Here is a 22825-nt window from a genome sequence, read left to right as displayed (position 1 = left end):
ACTTCATTGCATATACCAAAGACATAGCCTGAAACCAATAGGCATAACCAAACTTGAGGTAAAATAACCTGTCAACCAAGGTAGCATAGATCTCGACCAACAACGAAGTGTCCACATCCAAATCAAGGCTCAATATCTCTCAAATAGCATATTCGGGTATAAACCATGATGACCAAGCATCAATACATCCAATAGGACACTCGAATTTCAACAAAGAGCATTATACATAAGTTGTCCCTAATAAAACATTACTGCCCAAACAATGTACAATAGTAAATCCCTGCATAAATCGAGCTATGGAAGCTCAAGCCAAGTCCCAAAGCATCTCAAAACATTGGGCAAATATCCCCAAAGCATCTGGGCATCAAATACCAAGCATTGGGAGCATCACATAAGCTAAGAGCATGATATTTTCTTGATGTAAATCAACTCAGATCTGTTGCAAAAAATATTGTGATTACAATCTGGCAGATCTGTTGTAAAAAATACTGTGATCACAATCTGGCAGATCTGACATTGCCATCATGTTCGAAGCGTGCCAAAACCCCAAGTTAGATGCTTATCTTGCCTAAATCGAGTTCCGAATACCCGAGATATGAGAAAAAATGGGATTTTTGAGTCAGATTTTGAAACAAGCACAAAAAAACGTAAGCTGCTACTGTGGGGCCTACTAATTATACTGAGGATAAGGGGGAAAATGGGGGCATACAAGGTGCCCAATGAAGCAAAGGAGCACCTTCAAAGAGCCTATGAAGTCCAGGGAGAGGTGGGAGATGAAAACTTACCTCGGGGGGAAGAAGCCATGGTTGGCATTGAAGCTTCAAGCTCTAGGTCTTCAATCCGGGCTAAAGTAATGTCGGGCCAAGCTCTGATACCAGTTGAAAGGTGAGAATGATCGAAACTTGCTTAGAAGTGAGCTACGGTGGAGAGCAAGAGAAAGAAGAGAGAGAGACAAATGGGAACTCCAACAGTCACAATGTGTGACCAAGGCTTCCTTTATTCAAACTGTCACTAAAAGAATAAAGAATAAAGTGACGGTGACGGGCACCCGCCACCTGTAGTGTGCAGTGGCGGGTACTATCAATGTAGTAATACATGGGCGGCTAGGTAGAGTCACCTTTACCCCCAACAGTATGCAAGTTGAAGAAATATTTTTATGGTTTCAAGAAAGCTCCACAAACTTGCTATGAAAAAATGTGTGCTTACTTTGATTAGTAAACTCTTTTTCAATAGTCAACTAAGGGTACATTGTATATAAAAGAAAGTATTGTATATGGATGACTTACTTGTCACAAAGAAATGTGCAATAGAAAACTTTATATTTTAAGTTAGAGCTATGAAAGACTTTTGAGAGGTCGGATTTGGGGTTATTGCTTTATTATTTGGGTATCAACTCATACAAGTTGAGAAATGCATTTACATGCTACAATTTAAATATGTGTAAACGTTATTGCATCAATTTGGCTTTCATGATGTAGGGCCATTGTCTATTCTTATAGAATGAGGACTACATTTGAGCCTATATGATATTGGAGAACTGGGTCTAAGTCTGATATTATTGTTGGTTGCTTCATTTGTCTTGTAGGTTACACATGCCATACAATTTTCTATTTCACATATAAGTTTATGCACTACCTAGATACAAAGCATGGAGAAGCTATGAAATGCACCTTTAAGTATCTCAAAAGAACTAAATAGTTTGTCTTGTTCTTTCCTAGGGGATAAGCAATGATGATGCATTGGAGCTTATTGGATACTACAATTCAAATTAGACAAGTGATTTTGGTGCATGCCATTCTCATGTGGGAATTGTTTGTTCTTAGGGAACTCATGTTTATCTTGCTTGAGCAAGAAGAAAACCAATGTAGCAACATTTACTTGTAAAGCTAAATACACAAGATATAATAGACTGTGTACAGTTAAGAAGGTTATTCATAGTTCTTCATGTGTGTTAGTAGACACCCACTCTTATCCTCACTAATAGTCAAAGTGTTATGGAAGTTCCATGGAATCCTACAGACACCTACTCCTATCCTCACTAATAGTCAAAATGCTATAGAAGTTCCATGGGATCCTATTTTTCATGCACACACAAAACACAACGAAGTTCATTATCACCCGACTTACTGCCTTATAAGAGCTAATTTAGATCCTTGTACCTATTCATAGTACCAGTACAAGGAGGGTATGTAGAGAAGTTTTCAAGTGGTGTTACTTATGAACACACCTAAATTTCACTAGTGGCACTTTCTATCCCCCTAGGCTTTTCCATGTAGGACAGATTGCCTTGACTTATTGTCCTACAAAAAGGATAATGTTGCAAATCTTTTCACAAAGGCTTTGTCACAATATAATTTTGAATCTTTTAGAAAGCTTTAGGCTTACTACATTATAAGAGCTAATTTACATCTTGTACATGTCCACAATACCAATACAAGGGGGGTATGTAGAGAAGTACTCAAGTGGTGTAGTGTTACTTATAAACACACCTAAAGTTCACTAGTGGCACTTTTACCCCACTAGGCTTTTCCCCCTAAATATATGGTGTGATATGGCACCTTATCTCTTTACGTTTTGCAACTCTCATATATACTTCACATATTGACCTATTGAGATATAGTTTCATTCTTTTATCTCTAAGAGAATACTTCACATATTGAGCTATTGAGATATAGTTTCATTCTAAGATAATATTGTGTGTGCTTTCTTCTCTATCTCTATGAGCTTTCCTATGTTATTACGCTATTCTTTTTCTCAATAATTATATTATTTTGGGCACTATTATTTCAAGGAGTGCTAAAAACTTTGAGTTACACTATTATTGCAATATCATTTGAATTCAAGCTAACTCCCATGCAAATTGTAAATTATCCCAAATTAGAGTGAAAACCCATAGTCATGTGAGATCGCAAGCACAAACCATCTATTCACATTGAGGTGGATTAGTCTAATTAATATAAAGCATATGTATGAGGCAGGAGGGCAGGAGGGACCGATCAATAACCCAAAAACCAGGAAGGGTACCTAACTTATGAAGGGAACCCTAGATGCCAAACTGGTGCACAAATCGAATGCTGGGTGCATACGTGGCGAGCACCAGAAGGTCCCCAAGGACAAAAGAACTCTACTAAAGCTCATAAAACAAGAAGGAAGATTTGCATGACATAAAGAAAAGAAACCAATTGGGTACAATCTCTCCCCATGCCTTGTGTGAGTGCTTCACAAGGCCTGTATTTATAAATGTATTCATCTCAAAGCTCAAAAATAGCCCAATTTTACAATTAGCATGTGCTTTAGCCTTTGTGTTTGCTTTTGTCCAAATAAAAAATTGGGTAGCCCAAAAGTCGAGTTGTGCCCAAATACAATGTCCAATAATGAAATATTTAGAAGTGTACCCATGCGCATACAAAATAATAAATATTTATCAAGTGCTTCAATAAATAAGCACACCTAAATAAATATTAGTGCCACGCCTTTAATGATAAGATGCATGCCCATCAAAAATGATAATTTCTTCTAAGTAATCTGAATACACGCTATCGCCCAGTGCTTCCCAACGCCACTGCTGCCTGCTCTACACATCAACTAAAGCATTCACAATTGTTAGAAAATAATAAAACTAAACCAGCAAAAGTGAATACCTAGCAGTCTTCAACTACAAAATAAATAAGTAGGTTGGAACTCTGTCCTAACCTTAATTTAATATAAGTGCACTCTAAACTCATAAGCATCCATTAATTTAAATATATATTTTATGGAATCACCCACGTGCACATTAAATTAATATGACACCCGAAAAGGACAGGCGTCCCCGTCAACTTCTCGTACAAGGAATCCACCTTGTGTATGAACCTCGGCAAATTAATATAGTTCTAGAAATCCACCGCAAAACCTCAGGAATCCACCGTGGAATAAAAAACTCACGGAATCCATCATGTTTTACGGAATCCACCATGGAATATGCCTCCTGGCATCATACCCCCGGGGTGGGATAGCAATTTTCCTCAATTGCTATTAGCTCAATGTCAAGTGCACAGTGAGGGGTAAGCACTTAGGTTACGGGCGTGCATCCATTGGGCTTCTTCAACAGGATTAATTTTGAAACTTAACCAAATATCAAGAGTATCTATGGCCAGTTCTAGTGGTCATAAAGTCAGTGTCTAGAATAGTTTCAAGTTCAAGGATTTCAATTTCTTCTTCTAACAAAGGAGGGTTTTCATAGATAGGGTGAACATGTAGTTGACCTCTAAAAGGTCGTAACAAACTGATATGAAAAGTATTATGGATTTTTCCAATGTTTGGGTAGTTCTAATTTAAATGCATTGTCATTGATTTTGTGAATGATCTTGAAAGGTCCATAAAATCGAGGTGCTAACTTAACAACAGGATGTCTCTCAACACTTTGCAATCTTCTCTTTTCAATGCATAACCAAACATAATCATCAACTTTGAAACTCATAGCTTTTATTTTCTTGTTAGCTTGTTTAGTGTATGATTGCTGGGCTTTCGCAATCATGTCTTAGACTTCAACAAAAATAGTACCATGCATATTAGTAGTATCATCAAAAGCTTTAACATTGTTTGATAATTATGTAATAGGTGTAGGTAATCTATGTCCATAAATGATTTCAAAAGGTGCTTTTTGTGTAGCCGTGTGCGATGTATTATTGTATGCAAATTGAAGTAAATGCAAGTGTGTATCCCATGTTTGTGATTTTGAAATTGTGTATGTGCGCAAAAGATCTAATATTATACTATTAGTAGCTTCTGTTTGCCCATTAGTTTCAAGATGAAATGAAATGAAAAATCAATCTTTGTACCAAAATTAGCAAATAAAGTAGTCCAAAATTTATTGCAAAATCTAGAATCATGATCTGAAATAATAACTTTTGGCAAACCATGGTTAGTGAAAAAAGTCTTCAAAAACAATTGTGCAGCAAGCTTGAGATGCAGTTAATGTTTTCTTTCATTGAAGGCAATATGCTTGTTTGCTAAATCAATCTACAATAGTCCAAATCATATCATGATTAGCTTGGGTGTTAGGCAAACCAGTTATAAAATCCATTGAAATATGTTTCCATGGTCGTTCAGGAATTGGTAAAGGCATTAATAAACCATATTGCTTACCATGGTGTCGCTTAACTCTTTGAAAAATTAAACATTCAAATACAAAGTTAGAAACATTAGATTCCATTTGTGTTCAATAAAAATATTCAACCAATGTACGTAAAGTAGAAATAATACCTCTATGGCCTTGATATAGGGGACAATGAATTTCGTGCAACACAAATGATCCAAATGGAACAGTTACACAAACCTTTTCTCATAAAACATAAATCCTTCAGAATAAGACAATGAATCTATGGGAATCTAGTTATTATTCCAATCAGCTTGAAAATTGGGGTCTTGGTCATAAGTATCTTTCATAGAAATAAGGGAATCAAAAGACATAACTGAGATACTATGGATACTTGGTCTTCTACTTAAGGCATCGGCAATAACATTCTCTTTTCTGGGTTGATATTGGATAAGTGGATGAAAACTTTGAATAAAAGCAGCCCATTTGATATAACGGTCAGAGATTTGTAGCTAACTAAGGAGATGTTTGATACTTTGTTGGTCAGTTTTGATCATGAATTCAAATTCCATTAAATAGTGTTTCCATTGATGTAAGACCTATACTATAGCTAACAATTCCTTACCATAGGTAGAATACTTAAACTTAGAGGGTTTAAGTTTGCAACTAGAATAGGCTATGGAATGTGAATCTTGCATAAGGATAGCTCATATCCCAAATCCGCTAACATTAGTGACTACTAGGAAGAATGATCTATTAAAGTCAGGTAATTGCAAAACAGGTGCATGTATTAAGGCATGTTTCAATAATTCAAAAGACTTTTGCTGATTATCAGACCAATGATATACAATACCTTTCTTTAATAATTTCGTTAAAGGTAATGCAAGCAATGAAAATTTTCTCACAAATTTTCTGTAAAAGCTAGCAAGACCTAAGAAAGAGCGTAACCCATGCACATTTCTAAGGATCGGCCAATTCAAAATTGCTTCTATCTTTTTAGGATCAACTTTAATTCCATCAAAAGAAATGATATGTCCTAAGTATTCAATGTGGGTTTTGAAAAATTCACTCTTTTCAGGGTTAGCATATAATTGATTCTCTTTCAATAATTTGAAAACCAAAGATAAATATTCATAATGCTCGTTCTCATTCTTACTGAAAACCAATATGTCATCAAAGAAAACAATTACACAATGCTGATGCTTCAAAATTAGATTCATCATACGACTGAATGTGGCTGGTGCATTAGTTAAACCAAAAGGCATAACAAGGAATTCATAATGACCAAACTGAGTTCTAAATGCAGTTTTGAAAATATCAGGTGTATCCAATTGTACTTGATGATATCCAGATTTGAGATCTGTCTTGCTAAATATTGTGGCCCCTTATAGTTTATCCATGAGGTCGTCTACCCTAGGGATCGGATATCTATTCTTAATAGTGATCTTGTTTTAGGGAACGATAGCCAATGCACATCCTATAGATATTATTTTTATTCTTAACTAACAGGACAAGTACACCAAAAGGAGAACTACTAGGCCTAATGAGTCCTTAGGTTAACAATTCTTTAACTTGTGCTTGGATTTCTTTCTATTCAATTTGATTGTGTCTATAAGGTGCTGTGGTTGAGAACCTGGGATTAAGTCTATTTTATGATCTTTAGGACATAGGTGGTAAACCAGGTAGTAATTTAGCACAGCAAAACAACCTTTAAATTGTGAAAGAAATTGTGTGTGCCTAGGATACATCTGATTTTCCTTAGCTTCAATTTCATTCACCCATACTAAGTATGATTTGCTACCTTTTCTTAATGCACGTTTAGCCTGTGTGTGACTAAGCAATGGAAATTTATCAAAGGTGTGCATTCCATGTAATATGAATTTTTTTATGTTAGAATGAATTTTCATTGAATGTGTAGAATAATCTATATCGGGATTGTATTTATGATGCCAAGGCATTCCTAAGATATTATCACTAGCTTGCAAAGGCATAACCAAGAAATTTCTTCGCTCAACATGACCACCAATTTTAATTTCTAAATCATGAACCTCTTGTGTGCCATTGTATCTAGTACCTAAGAATGCAGCTTTTATGCGATAATGAGTTGGAACAGTACGTAAATTCAATTCTTTTACCAATTTTGCAGAAATAAAATCATGTTGCTCCCATCAACATGTAAAACAATTTTTTCTTTACCATGCACAAGACATTTCATCATTGATAATGAATGAGAATTTGGCATACCTTGTAAAATATACTAAAAGTAGTACCGATATCATCTTCATCTTCCATGAAATTTGGCATTTCTTCATGGTCTTCATCTTCAGTCGCTCCCAAGTAGTTGATGTGAAGAATTGGCTTTTTGGATTGACAATTCACCGTTAGATGTCCAGGTTGGTGGCACTTTTAGCAAACTATAGGCTTGGCTTTGGAAACATTATTGGTAATAGCTAGGCATTTAGGTATGTTGGAATTTGGCTCAAGAGAAGGCTTAGGGTTTGGATTTGTGTTTGAGTGGTAAAGGAAGAGGTCGTGTCCAAGATTTACGAAAAGAAGAAGAAACAAATGATTTTGATTGAATCTTCGAAAGTTAGAATTGAATTGCTTTGTACCGAAGTTACCGTTAGTTGAAAATTGTTGTGGTCGCTTCTCTCATTCACGAATTTTTTCTTCAGCATCATGGGCCAAAGAAATCACATCCTCCAGAGTCATTGGCTTCAACATGTTCACCTCTACATAGAAGTGACAAAGCAGACTAGACATAAACTTGTGCTTGTGGATCACCTCAGGTATATCTTCAAGCATTCGAAGTTGCAATAAGGCATTCCAGAAACGCTCAGTGTATTGCGAAATAGGCTCACAATCTCTTTGTTGCAGAATATCCCTTTGCTTGATTGCTTTTTCATGGAATTGAGGTGGAAGAAAATTCTACAAAATTTTCTTTTGAAAAGCCTCCCAAGTAGAAGGACAATCAATACTCTTACAGACAACAGTCCACCATAACGATGCTATGTCCACTAAATGGTTAGTGACACATTTGAGTTTATCTTTTTTAGCATACTGTTCTTCATGGAAATAATCATCAAATTGACTGATAAAAGCGAGAACAGTTTTTCCGTCATGTAGTCCATTAAAAGTACGAAACTTGAAATTTTTTTTGTTTATCTTGGCTGCTTTCCTGATAGATCGTGCTTCAAGTGCCGCATCGATCGTACGTCGTATAACATCATCGGGTTGCGGTCCATCTTGATTGACAGTGGAACGTTGAAGAGTAGCCAGTTGAGCTTGCAAAGTTTGACATGCTCTTCATTCCTCTTGAAGTTGCATCATAATTAGGTCCAATTTTTGCTCCACCATTGGTTTCAGCAAATCACCTTCGGCCATAAAATCTTCCATAGTTTGATCGGACATCCTACAAAATCTCAAACAACCTTACACGCTCAAAATCTTGTTAGAGGGATGGGCGTAGCTCAAGGTTGGGTTTACAAGCCTTGCTTCTTTCTTTTTTTAATATGGCCTTTTGCGATCTTTCTTCTTTGCGGTTACGGTAATTGATGAAGGTCTTCTTCCAAAATACTTTGTCCGTGTAGACTACGTATAACACTCTGCTTGTTGGAAATTGGCTCTGTCAGAGTGCAAGTACGAACACGGGCTTGTTGGAGTTACAAAACTGGTTCGAGGTTGGTTCAGTATGAACAACCACTATGGGAAGAAAATTGGAATTTTAAAGCTTTAATAAGCTTAAGATTTAAGTTTTCTATAGAAAATCTTAATCGTGAATTCAACATGGAGGATGACAGCATGTTCTATGATTGAAGTCGATGTCGTTTAGTACATGCCGATGCTGCTAGTCCTTAAAATTGGAAGCTTAAGCTTATCAAGCTTATTAAACTCCAACTAAATAATCTTTATTATCTGTTCTCTGTTAACCAAAGAGACTTACAAAGGATCTTTAGAGGTGGTCCTTTGCTTCTCTTGGGAGAGGTCCTTCACGATCTGATAGCACAGCAGGGGGTTCTTCACCGCCAGGAACACGCTAGTATTGACGGATCATCGCGAGACTATGACTGTAGAGCCCGTTCGTTCTAGGAACTTCGCCTTCATGTGAGATGGTAAGCGATTGGAAGCCCTTGAACTCATCTTCACTTTGATACCATTGGTGCGCAAATCGGATGTTGGGTGCGTATGTTGCGAGTGTTGAAAGGTCCTCAAGAACAAAAGAACTCTACTAAAGCTCATAAAACAATGTAGATTTGCACAACATGAAGAAAAAAGACCAATTGGGTACAATCTCTCCCCATGCCTTGTGTGAGCGCTTCATAAGGCATGTATTTATAAATTTATTCATCTCAAAGCTAAAAAATAGCCCAATTTTACAATTAGCATACTTTAGCTTTTGTGTTTGCTTTTGTCCAAATAAAGAATAAAGCGATTAGGCAGTCCAAAATTCGGACTGTGCCCAAATACAATGTCCAATAATCAAATATTTAAACCATGCGTCCATGTGCATACAAAATAATAAATGTTTATTAAGTGCTTCAATAAATTAGTACACCTAAATAAATATTAGTGCCATGCCTTTAATTATAAGACACGCACCCATCAAAAATGATAATTTCTTCTAAGTAATCTGAATACATGCTATCGCCCAGTGCTTTCCAATGTCACCGTTGCCTGCTCTACACATCAACTGAAGCATTTACAATTGTTAGAAAATAATACAATTAAACTGACAAAAGTGAATACCTAGCTGTCTTCAGCTACAAAATAAATAAATAGGTCGGAACTCTGTCCTAACCTTAATTTAATACGAGTGTACTCTAAACTCATAAACATCCATTAATTTAAATATGTATTTTGCAAAATCACCCACGTGCACATTAAATTAATATGACGCCCGAAAAGGACAGGAGTCCCCATCAACTTCTTGCACAAGGAATTCACCTTGTGTACAAGGCCCGACAAATAAATATAGTTTTACGAAATTCGGCGCAAAACCTCACGGAATCCACCATGGAATAAAAAACTCACAAAATCCACCGTGGTCTCAAAGTACAAGAAGAGATACAAAAGGAAATCTCAAAAAGAAGACAAATAAGTAAAGGATGACAAACACTATCTTTCAATAGTTAATGAAGTTACATTGCAAAAGAAGGTTGCATTCCATGCACATCTAAGCTAGTTACATTGCCTTAGATAGAAGGGGTAGTGGCAAAAAGACATGAGTGTTGTATGACATGTCTAATATATTATTGGACTTGATTTACATGTGACAAATAGATTTAGGCAAGGAAAACCACTTACTAAAGACCCACATCCACACCCAAGTTGCAAAGCTACAAAGACTTATCTATTAAAAGTGAAGTTTTGCATTTTAGCATTTGAACTTCCACCAATCCTCCTACACTCCCAAGACCTAACTAGTGGGTTGGTTACATTTTTGTGATAGATATGACTATGGGTGTACCCACCCTTGGAAGGCCTCCCTTATGGGTGGCATGAAGGGACCCAAGACAAACCAGATGATTAAGCATGCTCAAAGTCATATAAGCTAGAGACCAAACTAATGTTAATATGGGAAGAACAAGGGTTGTATTGGGTGATACTTGTTAGTGATGTGCATTTTTTGGGTGTTAGGCTCTTTATTAGGCTTTGTATTGGGCACCTTCATGGGAATCTAAGTATTTCATTTAGGGCTAGCTCATTTGTCTCAAGTCTTGCCCTAGAGTCTATATACTCCACTACTCCTCCATTTTGTTTGCTCGTTTACTTTTTTAGTTATTGTGTTCTCCCTTTCACTATCTTGTGTTCTCTCTTTCACTATTCATTCTTCTCAATGTTTAGCACTTGTTATTCTTACACTTCCATTGCTCATATTCATATGGTATCAAACAATTAGTGTTGCTAGTTTTGGTGCCTCGTGCTACTAGTATCCACTTTGTCAACTCTTGAATCATTGCATTTTGCTGCTCTTAGACCTACTACATATTGAATGTCCTTTTTTTATGGAGGGTAACCTATTTTCTTCCTAGTCTAAGCTATTAAACTTTGGGTTTTCATTGTCAAAGCTAATTGCACCCTATGTTTTTCATCTTCAGCTCTTCTCATAAAGCTAGTATCCTTTTTCTATATCAGGTAGCATCCTTGCACCCTACATTTTTTTGTGCTACCACTAATGATGACAAAGGCTAAAACTGCTCTATTTGGGTTGCTACACCTGTCACCATGTCATTGCACCTCTCCAGGATCTTTCTTTTATTATTGGCCCACTACTTAAGACTATGGTAAACTTTTCATTTTTGGTAATTTGATTAAATGAAAATTTTGTGCTTTGCATGTTGCATCTTCACTTTGTGTTAACATTTTGCTTTTTGCATTTTTAACTTTAGAGAGTGCTCTGTGTTGATTGTTGTGATTGCTAACTACAATCACTTCGCTTCTACTCCCCTCTCTGTTTTGCTATTACTTGTGTATGTGAATTATGCTGTGAAATTGTAATTCTTGATTGTTCCAGTTGGTTGATGAGTATTTAAATATTCTTTATTCTCTCTATTCTTTGTCCTCATTTTGCACATCACTAATCTTTTTTTGCCTTTTCTATTTCAATGGCCTGATATTTCTCCTTAAGCTTTTGAGGCTTTCTTTTCAAGCTTGGAGGATACTTGCTCCTTAGCTTGCAACTGCAAGTTCTACACCTTCTCCTTCACTGATGTTCGGAGCCTCATGAATTCACTCTACATCTCGATGCTCCTATGGTCATCTTCTAGGGCTAGTGGTTTCTAACGTGCATCATCAAGTTCTCTTGGTGGCAATTTTTAAGTGGCTTTGGTAGCCCCGTCTCTATGTTATCCAAATGAGATGGTGTCACACTTATTTTCTGGTAATCTCATTGCGTACTCATGGTGGTTATCAATGTAGAGAGCATCACCATGTTCATTCATGGCTTGGTAGCTTTTTCTCACTTCATTAACTCTTGACCCCTCAAACTAACTCGAAATGGTTCCATGTTAGAGAGGAAAACCAACTTTCATGGCATGGTTGGGTTAGACAAGTTCGTGGTGATTTTGCCAATTTGGGTTCTGGTAGATCTTAATCTCCTCCACCATGGCACTTATTTCTCCTACAGTGCATGACTTGGTTTGAAGCAAGAATATCCTTGTTTTGTAGTAGTGGAATGGCGCTCATCATGTATACTCAAACCAAAGAGGGATGACTACAAGAGGGCAACAATCAAACATGAATGCCTATTATTCATTCATATAATGAAATAGATTAGAAGCGAGGATTTCTATATGCATCAAACACAACCTAGCAACTCAAATCTTAAGAGTTGGTTTGACTTTTAGACCCATGATGGTGGCAAGTTTGAATAAGCAATGCTTTACACCTAATCTATCTCCAACTAGGGGGACACTTTGACAACCTAGTTGAAGGCAAAGAATGCAAGGTCATGATGTGCTTCTACAAGGCATTTCCACTTTCTATTATCATGGTTTGAGCATGATGAATATTGAATTTATATTTCTTCATTAGATGTCTTTTGGACTAAGATTCTAAACCTAGAGCTAAAGTCATGGAGTATATCAATTGGTGCAATCACATACTTTGAGCGTCTCCTTAGAGCATCAATCATCATTGTTGTGTGTATTACAATGATGTAGGTTTCTAGCACACCATTACTATTTTATGGGACATGGTGATGGTTCTTAAGGGCTCTTTGTTTCCCATCATTTGTAAATTTTATCATATTGACAACCAATGATTTGAAAAAGAATGTTAGTGGTGTATATTTTATGTGGGTGTGGGGCTCTTTATTAGGCTTTCTATGGGACACCTTTATGGGCAATTAGGCAAACCATTTAAGATCACTCAAACTTTTACAATCTCACCCTAAAATCTATATACTCTACTTCTTTATTTTTCATTTTCTTTACATGAAAGTAGATTGATATTACTATCAAAAGGGTATGTACATCTACATTATAGTAGATATAGCTTGGATAAAAATAAATTCCCAAGATAAGCCTTTAGAAGACAACACATCTAAGCAACTTATAGCTACCCTTATGCAATTGATCTTTTTTCCTAAGCTTCTTGAGGAGGCCACAAACCTCTCTTAACTACTTTTCCAAAAAGCACTTGACCAAGTAATCTAGTTGCCTTAGCAATTACTACAATATCTTACTACTATATTATTTTGGTTGTAGGTTCAAAAAGCCATGGACCTTCAAAAGGGCTTCATGAACCTACACCCTTTCCAAACCGCCCCTTTTTTATTAAAACCCCCCATCTCTCATGTTTGATTACTCCCCCTCTCTTCCCCTCCCCTTTTTAATTAACTTCCCCCTCTCTCACATGCGCACACGCACATGTGCACCTCCGTGTGTGTGTGTGTGTGTGTGTGTGTGTGTGTGTGTGTGATTATACATGAGAGAAAAGTTTAAATTAAAAAGTTTAATCATGTGTGTGTATAAACTTTTTAATTTGAACTTTCCTCCCTTTTTTATTTTTTCATTTGTAATTATATATTTTAAGAACTCTTTTAATTAAATATTTTTATAAACCTTTTTTAATTTAAAATTTTGACATAATTTTTCACATACTTTGAGATAGGGGAAGGAACAAAGAAATATAAAGAGAATATAAAATTTAAAAGGGCATAAAAAAAGAGAAGATCAAAGAGGGAAAGAAGAAAAAGGGAAGAGAGAGATAGATAAAGACAGATGAAAAGCGGAGAGAGAATCAAAGGAGTATTCATTTTTTCTCCTATTCTTCTCTCTTTTTCTCTTATTTTGTTTCTTTTAAATTTTCTCTCCTCTCTGTGATTCTCTCAATGTTTTTTCCTATCTTTTTTTCCCCTTCACTTTGTTTTGTAATTTAGTTTATTTGTCTCATCTCCTCTCTCTCTCTCTCTCTCTCTCTCTCTCTCTCTCTCTCTCTCTCCTTTTCTTCTCTTCCTCCTCTCCTTTTCCTTCTCTCCCTTTTGTTTTTATTTTTTTCTTCTCTTTCTCTTCATTCTCTTTAAATATTACTCTTTCCTCTTTTAACTTTTATATTTCATTTCTCTATAATTCTCTCTTTTAAAATTCAAAAGAGAAAAATTAAAGAAAATAAAAAGAGAAAAGAATAAGAAGAAAAAAATGTAAGAGGGAGGGAAAAACAAAGAGTGAAAGAGAGAAAGAGAGAGAGAGAGAGAAGGAAAAAATGAGAATTTTACAATTATTCGAGAGAAAAAAATTTCAAGATAGAGATTAAAGGGAGGGAGAGAGGAAAAAAAATTAGAAACAAATTTTTAAAAAAGGAAAAATAAATTGACAAGCAAAGTTAACGTGCAATAGCATGTCTACTTGTCGCTTTCTGTTGCAAAGAGACCTAGCATTCTACGCTCTATTATGCCACAGCGCTCGAAGGACTACTACCCTAAGTAGGTTCCACAATTTCAATATATCTTCATCAAGTCTTTCCTTGTCTCTAAAAAGAGACACCTTCATGACTATACTTCATCAAGTCTTTCCTTGTCTCTAATAAAAGGAGCAACCTTCATTAATATACTTCATCAAGTCTTTCCTTGTCTCCAAAAAGAGCAATCTTCAATATGACATCCACATTGAATCCAACATAGTACCACATTCTTCTTCCATCACATCACATCCACTTAGAACATAGTACCATGACTTATTACCAAACCAAGGAAAAATTCAAAAACTTCAAAGTTTGAGAGTATAAAACACATTAAAGAATTAGAGCAATCAAAATGTTTACTAGTGAATCGTAGATTAATTTGCACTAACACAGTTTGTAGAAAACCCGATGAAAGCATTCGATTGAGCCATTTCTAAAGTTGACAAATCCATCATAGAGGAGTTCAAAAAGCCCAAGCACTAAGTTGCTTTAGGGCAGTTATGTATTTTGTAAGTTCATATATTTAGCAATTGGTTTTATTTGTACTTGCACCAATGGTGGATTCAAGTGGATTGTAACTAAAAGGTTGAGATGTCTTTGTCCTATGAGCTCTTGAGATGTATCAAATTGTAACCAAAGCTTAATGTACATCTCTATGGAGGCATCTTAAATAGCATTATTAAAGACCTCTCCCTCTTTCAAAGTTGGGTATTGCATACATTGATCAGATCAAAAACATCATCGGCCCCAAGAGAGTGCGCGGTGGAGGCTTAAACAACGAACATCGAAAACTTACAAGACCTCACTTGGAACTTTTTAGTCAGTCCATGATTGATGAAAGATCTGGCTTCTTAATCAGTCCATCATGTTTCGATTTACAGTGAATCATTTGGAAAATCAGTTATTTCAGTATATCACGCAACTCTATAGCTTTAGATTGTCAACCATTACAAAGTTTGCAGAGGATATAGCATTATATCTATTATGACATGCTGCTCTATGTCCTTGAATGTTTTGAACGCATGTTATTAATGGCAAATCAGTGCTAAGAGCAGGATGCTTTCATCAGTGAGTCTTCAATTGTCCATTGCAGAAAGTCTTTTTTTTTTGTGTGAGGACTATGAACCATGTGGTGTCTTCTCTGTAAAGACAAGAAACAATGATCACACAGTAAAAGGAGACAGACCAAATACATTGTGAAAAGGCTAATAGGAGCTTATATGCTGGTAAGGTAGCTTCTGCCTCTTTAAGTTTTTGTGATCAATCGCTCGCCGACCAACTGCTCTCCATATAGCCAACTGTCAAGACACAAATATGAAGTAAGGCAGACAAGTGATGGCATAATTTTGTGCTTTGGTACCTTACATTGAAGGAAATTAGTATCATGCATTGAAGACATGGAAACAAATAAGATCAGAACAAGAAGTGTTATTGTATGGTTGAAAGACTTTGGGCTACGATCTCACAAACATGTCATTCAACTAATAAGCTGATGGGTTAGTCTTCAAGTCCTGTGTCACTGACCTCTTCTGAACTTGGAAGTCCTAAGTTTTTACTGAAGGAACTTCGTGCTTAGCTTAAATGGCCAAAAACATATTGGTAGTGCACAAATGCAGGAACAGTGGAGCTAGCAAACATGCATTCTATCACCTTCTGCTCTAAGAAGGGCCTGCCCTGCAGATCCAACAAGCACTTAACCTAAGAAGTGTAAGGAAAATCGACCGAAAAGAGGAGAAAGAGTAGTCATGCTTAGGCCTAAGCATATGGACATGCACACCTAACCAAGAGCTGAACCATGGATAAATAATTACCACATCAACGGAATTCTGTCCATGCTTCCTGATTATAGGAAGGGGCATAACCAGTTCTTACCAGTACTCGGGAGCTTCGTCTAAGCTTGCGCAGGACCCATCCTCCAGCCCTCTTTCCTCTTCTAGATCTCACAACATGCTGCTGTTGCTTCTTTGCAATGACAGGACGTTTCTGGCTAGAGAAGTTACTGCTAATGACAGATTGATCCACTTCACTGCACTTGGAACCATCAATGGAAGCAGAAATGTGTTCGCTTGGTTGCTCGTTCGACTGTTTCCTCCCTTCTCCCAGAAGAAAACATTGCTGTGTTTGCCCTTCTTGATGTCTACCATTGCTAGTAGCACTGGATGACCCCTCTAACTCCATGCTGTGAAAATATGTAGCCAATGTAGGCTCCCACATCTCTGTCTCTTTATGATTCCTCTTCTTTTGTGGCCCATCTCGGCTCCAATTCTTGCAAGAACGAAAGAATTCCTTCAAGCTATGTGTAGGTCTCCGTAAACGATATGTTGTCTTCTTCTTCTTCTCTGTGGATGGAGGCCCAAGGTCGGGAATATGGCATCTCAAAAGGGAGAGAGACTCCTCAGATGAAGAAATCATAGCACCAGAACGGTTTGAATTCCCATCAGCGTCTAAACTGAATGCACTCTGCACTTCACTGAGACCAGGGCTTGAGCAGGGGGCATCTTGTGTGGAGGAAGTCGAAGAGGATGACGAAGAGAGAGCTTGTGTTCCATCAGGTCCAAGCAAAGTGCTTGTGGGAGACCATGGCAGCTCATGATGCCCTCCTCCATTGTTGCACCACCTTGACTTTGTACCCTGCTCACGGTACGAGCGGCGCCCACTTTGTATGAAACTTTGCCACAGGTTCCTGGGCCTTGCTGCAGCTGTGTCATCAAAGGACCTTGGAGATGCACAACCCATCCATTGATGATGGCTTAGCCGCTGCTGCTTCGGCGATGGGCTCGCACAATTGGTCACCAATTCTGGTCTTGGGAGGAGGCGAGGGGGCAGCTTCAGGGCAGGGTTAGGCTTGATCAGGGCCAAATCAGTGCACTGCTTCGGCTTGCCTGGTGCTTCTTCCCACTTGAAGGGCACATTCCCACATGTTCTGAGAGGATCAATAGGCGCAGAATACACATCAGAGGTGGTGGGATGAAGTAGCTTACTCTTGGAGAAGATGCCCAAAAGGGCATGTTTTCCTTCTTCCTGTATTGAACTCTGCTGTGTATGGACAGGCCTCTGTTGTTCGCTGACAGGCCTCAAAAGGACGTATTTTTCTTCTTCCTGAATTAGCCTCTGTTGTGTGTGGACAGGCCTGTGCTGTTTAGTGACAGGCCTTTCATCTTCTTCTCTGATGAGGGCCTGCCCTTGCTCTTCTTCCAGTGACCCCTGGTTGAAGCAGCCCCCTGCCTGCCTTGTCTGCAGCACCAGCTCATCGCTCGTAAAGCTCATGCTCCCTGTCTGTATGATCTTCACAACAGGGAGGTCTCCTGACTTGGAGACGGGCTGGTTGGCCTGATGGTAGGCCAAGCTTGTCCTGTTGCTTCCGTTGCTGAGGCGATGAGGGGAGGACAGGTTGCTGGCTTTGGCTTCCTTTCTCTCGTTAGAAGGGCTCCATGGCTCACTCTCCTCCTTGAGGAGCTCCACTGCAGATGCGGAGGAGATGGAGCTGAGGCTCTTGAGGTGAAGGTCCTCCCAGATCCTAACATCAAAGGAGCAGAAGGAAGAGGTCTTGGATGAGCAAGCAGAGGGGTGACGGGGGGCAGAGCTATGGTGGTCACAGGTGCTAGCCATTTGTTTTCGGGGGTGGAAAGCAAGGCCTATGTGATGGGAAGGCAGGGCATGGTGAGGGAATACAAAAATGGAAAAAAAATCAGGGGATTGAGACCTGCGCGATTCGAACGGGGGGCTTGCTGAGGGGCTACTAAAATGGAAAGAATTTATCAGAGCTAGTGATGGGATGTGAAGGCATGGCAAGAAGGCAGCAGTCTACTATTAACAATACAAAACATAAGGAACATGCATAGAAGGAAATGTTGCAGGAATCAGAGAGTCATGTGAGGATATATGCAAAGAGAGAGGAATCATATGCAGTAATCACAGGTATATAAGGGATATCCATGCAGAGAAAGAGTGAGGAATCATATGCAGGGAATAAGGGGTGGCAGCAGATATAACGTGGAAGAGTGGGGGGGGGAGGAGGGGGGCGTATGTGCGTAACGCATACCGAAGAGACCTTAAACCTACCCATCATATATTCCCCCCGCCCACGCACGCGCACACAGCCCACACAAGTAGCACAGAGCTGCACCACCATGGACGCGTGAATAGGTTGAGGGGCAATACTATGATCATCTCTCTCTCTCTCACTCTCTCACTCTCGCTTTGAAGTCTGTACCTATCTATATAGCAGCTCGTGCGCTTCTCCCCATGACAATGGCAGCTACATATATTGGGCTTTGATCTAATCGATAGAGTGTGCACTGTGTAGTCTGACTCACAGGCTATGAACAGGAAAAAGAGAGAGAGAGAGAGAGAGTACATAAGGACAAACTAGATGCATACGACAACATTGGCGTATACTTACAAATTACAGCTAGTATTTAGAACACACATTTTTAAGTACTGCTAATTTCCAGCAACTGTCTAGGTTGATGATGATTATTATATCATTGATCGGTTCTATTGTCATGAAAATGATGTAGCACTAAATTTCTACCAACTCATAGCTTGGTTTCTTATAAGCTCAAGGCAAGCAGCCAGGCATTCGTACAATGAGATACTTGGACTATCCGGTGTGAGTTAGTGCCCCCTCTCACCCAATAGTGCATATAAGAGGATCGAAAGTATTGCTTAAGTGGGGAAGTGTAAGCAATGGGATAGAAAATATAGATCAAGTGGGGGTGTTAGAGTGTCACTCTTAGAGGCGTCTCTCACCCGGTAGTGTAAGAAGCCAAGGAACAAACAATGTATATATGAAACCCATTCATATATATAAGAGCTTCCCACTCAGCTCTACAAGGACAACACAATGTTGTAATTGTTAGAGAAATGCTGACCTACAAGGCACTAACGGGGGTTTCATATTTCTCAAAGTACTTGTACGGCAAGTTAGCACCCTCAAAAACATGGTTACTTCCCAAATACTAGAGGTTTGGAGCTACGTGGAGGCTATATTTGGGTGGAGCAAAGGTAACAATACTATCTTGTCTTTCCTTCTTATTGCTTTGCATTTCCTTTGTGCCCTTTGCACATAGGAGGGAAAGAGCATAGGATAAGGGGTGAAAGTTGAAATTAAAGACTGCCATGTTAGAGACGGTAGGGTAGAGAGTATACTTCAAGCTCTTGACGGAATATGGGTGCTCACATTTGGTGTCGATTGTGGCAGTGAAAGACAATACATACACATTCAAGTTATATGCAGTTAAAGTTAGTATGTAACATATTCCATGTTTTATAAGCAAGACAAAACTGTTGAATGATATAGCACATCATCCAACATATTTTTGCTTCCATTGCACTTGTAACCATGAATCATAAGTGTTTGCCTTTTGTTCAATAATTTGTTGGTTTCCTTTTAATCAACAAACTTGTTTGTGATGAAAAAATTTAATCCCACAAAAAAGGTTATCCTGATTCAAGTGCTCACAACACTGCATGAGAGTATGCATATAGGTAATGCATGAATGACAATCAACAATAAGAGGATTTGGATTGTGCATAACATGACATATTTTTCCTATTAAGCAATCAAGTTATATATCCAGCTAAAAAGCTTATAGCTAAATACAACAAAGCGTCCTTAATAGAAATATTAGTGTGCAACTCTGAATCACTCACACCTAATGGCTTAATTCTATGCAGATAAAATAATGTGAAATCAATAAAGGGAGTTTTCCAATAGCCCCTGACCTTCTAAATGGCACGTGCTATCAAAAGGTGTAATGCATGCTCTATTTATTCATATATTTCATGGAAATAATTAATAAATTAAAAAGTTTTCTCTTAATATCAATATTGAGCTAGAAGTGTATTGATAGTTGATTATTGTGTGATATTTATTTATTTTATTTCAAAAGGTTTTGTTATTGGCCTCTTCATAAAGACATTAATTACTTTGATTAGTTCCCCTTCAAGTAGCTACTGGAGTAAATGTGAGAGCAATCTCAATGGTTAACATTACATGAGTGATGTGGGTAGCAATTATGTTCTATGACCAAGTAATGTACTCTAAGAGTATATTATGATTAGTGTTACTTGGCTTGGCATAAAAGACTAATATGCAATTAGCTTTGTTTACTCTTTTAATTTTAGTTATTCATGTGCACTTTTATTTTCTTGAATGATTTAATGTCTCAATTGTTCTAAGTGCATATGATAATCCCTAAAAATAGCAAGTTATTATATTGGAGCATCAATGCTATCACCATTATTTTTGTTTTTATATTTTGTTGCATCTATTATTTTCACACAATTCTATATCAAGATGTTGCCATCCATTTATTTTATGGTGCACATTTAGTATTGTCATTCGACAATTATTTTGAAATTTTATTTATGGAGATATGAGGCACTGCTATTCATCAATTAAATAAGGTACAAAGGATATTGAGAGAATCTTAGTAGAATAAGGCTCATTAGATCACTTATAACTTTAGTAGCTACAAATAGGTGAGAAATTGACATCGTTACTTAAATGTTGAGTGCTCATCAATTACTCTATAGATCCTTTATCTCTAGCATGGAACATATTAGGGAATATGAAATATATATAAATAAGGTACGGATGAGAAGAAGAGGAAGAGACCAAGAACAATGCCATAAAACTCTCAATTTGTGAGCCTCCACACATTCAAGTCATGGCACCATTATGTCCCCCAAATGTAATGTGCCACCCATGAGGAAAGGATTCCTCTTTCATGGGTCGATGCCTCCTTTCTGGGTTGATGGGAGAGCTCCATAAGCAAATGGTAGGATGGAAGAAGCTTTGTGTAAGACTTTCTTCTTTACGATCCTTAAAAAAGAAACCAACCTTGCAAAAATAATGATTTACAAAGGCAACAATTGATGACAACAACTTTATGAAGCTCTTCGACGATGTTATATATAAGGTGAAAACATTACATGTCAAGATGGCTCTCAAGAAAGCATAATTTGCTTTAACATCCACCTTTTCAATGTGGTTAGATCTTCCTTTCTCATACAATCATTACTTGCATGGGACAATTTGGCAATGCTCTTCCACAAACCTTACACTGCCAATTGAGCACTTGAATTTGTGCCACATGATGTAAAATTTCATTGGGATGGGTTAGCTGGGTCCACGAGTTTGAAATGTGTGGTAGTTTCAAGATAGCATTTATCAAAAGAGTGGACATAAAGATTCTTAAAAGGGCTCTTCATTCTTTTCCAATAGATGCTTCATGTTTAAAACATAAGAAGATCTGATTGTTAAGTTATTTCATTGCATTTTTCACCTCCATTTGGATATCCAATAAAGGTTTCCATGGATTCTTTTATTTCTATATGAGCTAAAGTCAAATGTTCTCTTCTTGTTTTGGCCAATCAAGCTTGTTGAGAAGGAAAGATAAAGCTTTTGTCACTAAATGAACCATATATTGCAAAGAACTATGTCCCACCATAGGCAATGGGTCCCTACCTTTCTTAAGTGAAGCTTAAATTTACAATCATTTCTACACTTCCACTATTCAAAGCTATACTATTATTTTAGACTCTATATAGCCTTAGAGATTATCAAGATTCAGGGTTTCATGACTATCATGAAGCTTTGATTGCAAGGATCCTTTAATAAATTCATTGAAGACTTTATGTAAGCAAGTGGGACATAGGTCCATTAAAAAAGACACTTGTAAAAGCCAGATTTTGACACCTTTGGGTGTTCAATGTAATAATAAAAGTGTTTGTAATTATGTAGGGGCAATGATTAACATAGTCATCATAACAAAATCACAAGGTGTTGCAACTAATTGTAAAATATGATCAAATTATATAAGTAGAAGAAACTAAGTCAAAGAAGTGATACTTGTTTTGTGACTCATTGTGCATGCATGATATAGTATGTCAACTTAATGGACTTGTTATTGAGTTTAGGTCAAGTACAAAGGTCCTAAGTCAACCTTGACTCATGGCTCACAAATTTAACTAAGTATGCAAATCCATGAACTTTGGATGACAATATTGGACAAAAGACTAGATTGGCATTTCTAGCAAGTAAATGAAATTTATGCTAGAGAGGTCATCTAAGCTAGTGTGCTCTTTCATCTTAGTTTAGATGGGAAAAGGGAAAATTTTAGAGGTTGAAAGTGATTAAATGAATTTTTTTGAATGGAAGAGTGGAAGAACACCCTAAGAAAATGGGAAGCTTAGTTTAGATTGTTTAACCCTTAGGAAAGTGCATGACCAAACCCTTTACAATGTTCTCGTTTTCCATAGCATGAAGACCCTCTATTAGAAGTGGCCACTATTTGAAGGAAACCAAATCCCAATGTCATGTGAAGTTTTACCATGGAG

The 22825-nt window shown here is 37.5% G+C and overlaps 1 protein-coding gene across 1 annotated transcript; it reads right to left on the bottom strand.

Annotated features, from left to right (window-relative positions):
* Positions 1 to 14953: 14953 nt before the first annotated feature.
* On the bottom strand, positions 14954 to 18725 carry LOC148013073 (uncharacterized). The gene is made up of 2 exons (XM_087668233.1): positions 16352 to 18725; positions 14954 to 15777 (listed from the first exon to the last, which is right to left on the bottom strand). Exons 1-2 carry the CDS (start codon positions 18086 to 18088, stop codon positions 15685 to 15687), a joined length of 1830 nt encoding a protein of 609 aa, XP_087524359.1. The 5' UTR covers positions 18089 to 18725; the 3' UTR covers positions 14954 to 15684.
* Positions 18726 to 22825: the final 4100 nt, after the last annotated feature.

This window comes from Lygodium microphyllum, chromosome 26 (genome assembly GCF_053477565.2).
Source record: "Lygodium microphyllum isolate KBCC chromosome 26, Lygodium_microphyllum_v1.1.10, whole genome shotgun sequence".
Lineage (NCBI taxonomy): Eukaryota > Viridiplantae > Streptophyta > Polypodiopsida > Schizaeales > Lygodiaceae > Lygodium > Lygodium microphyllum.
This window is presented reverse-complemented; position numbering and strand designations above follow the sequence as displayed.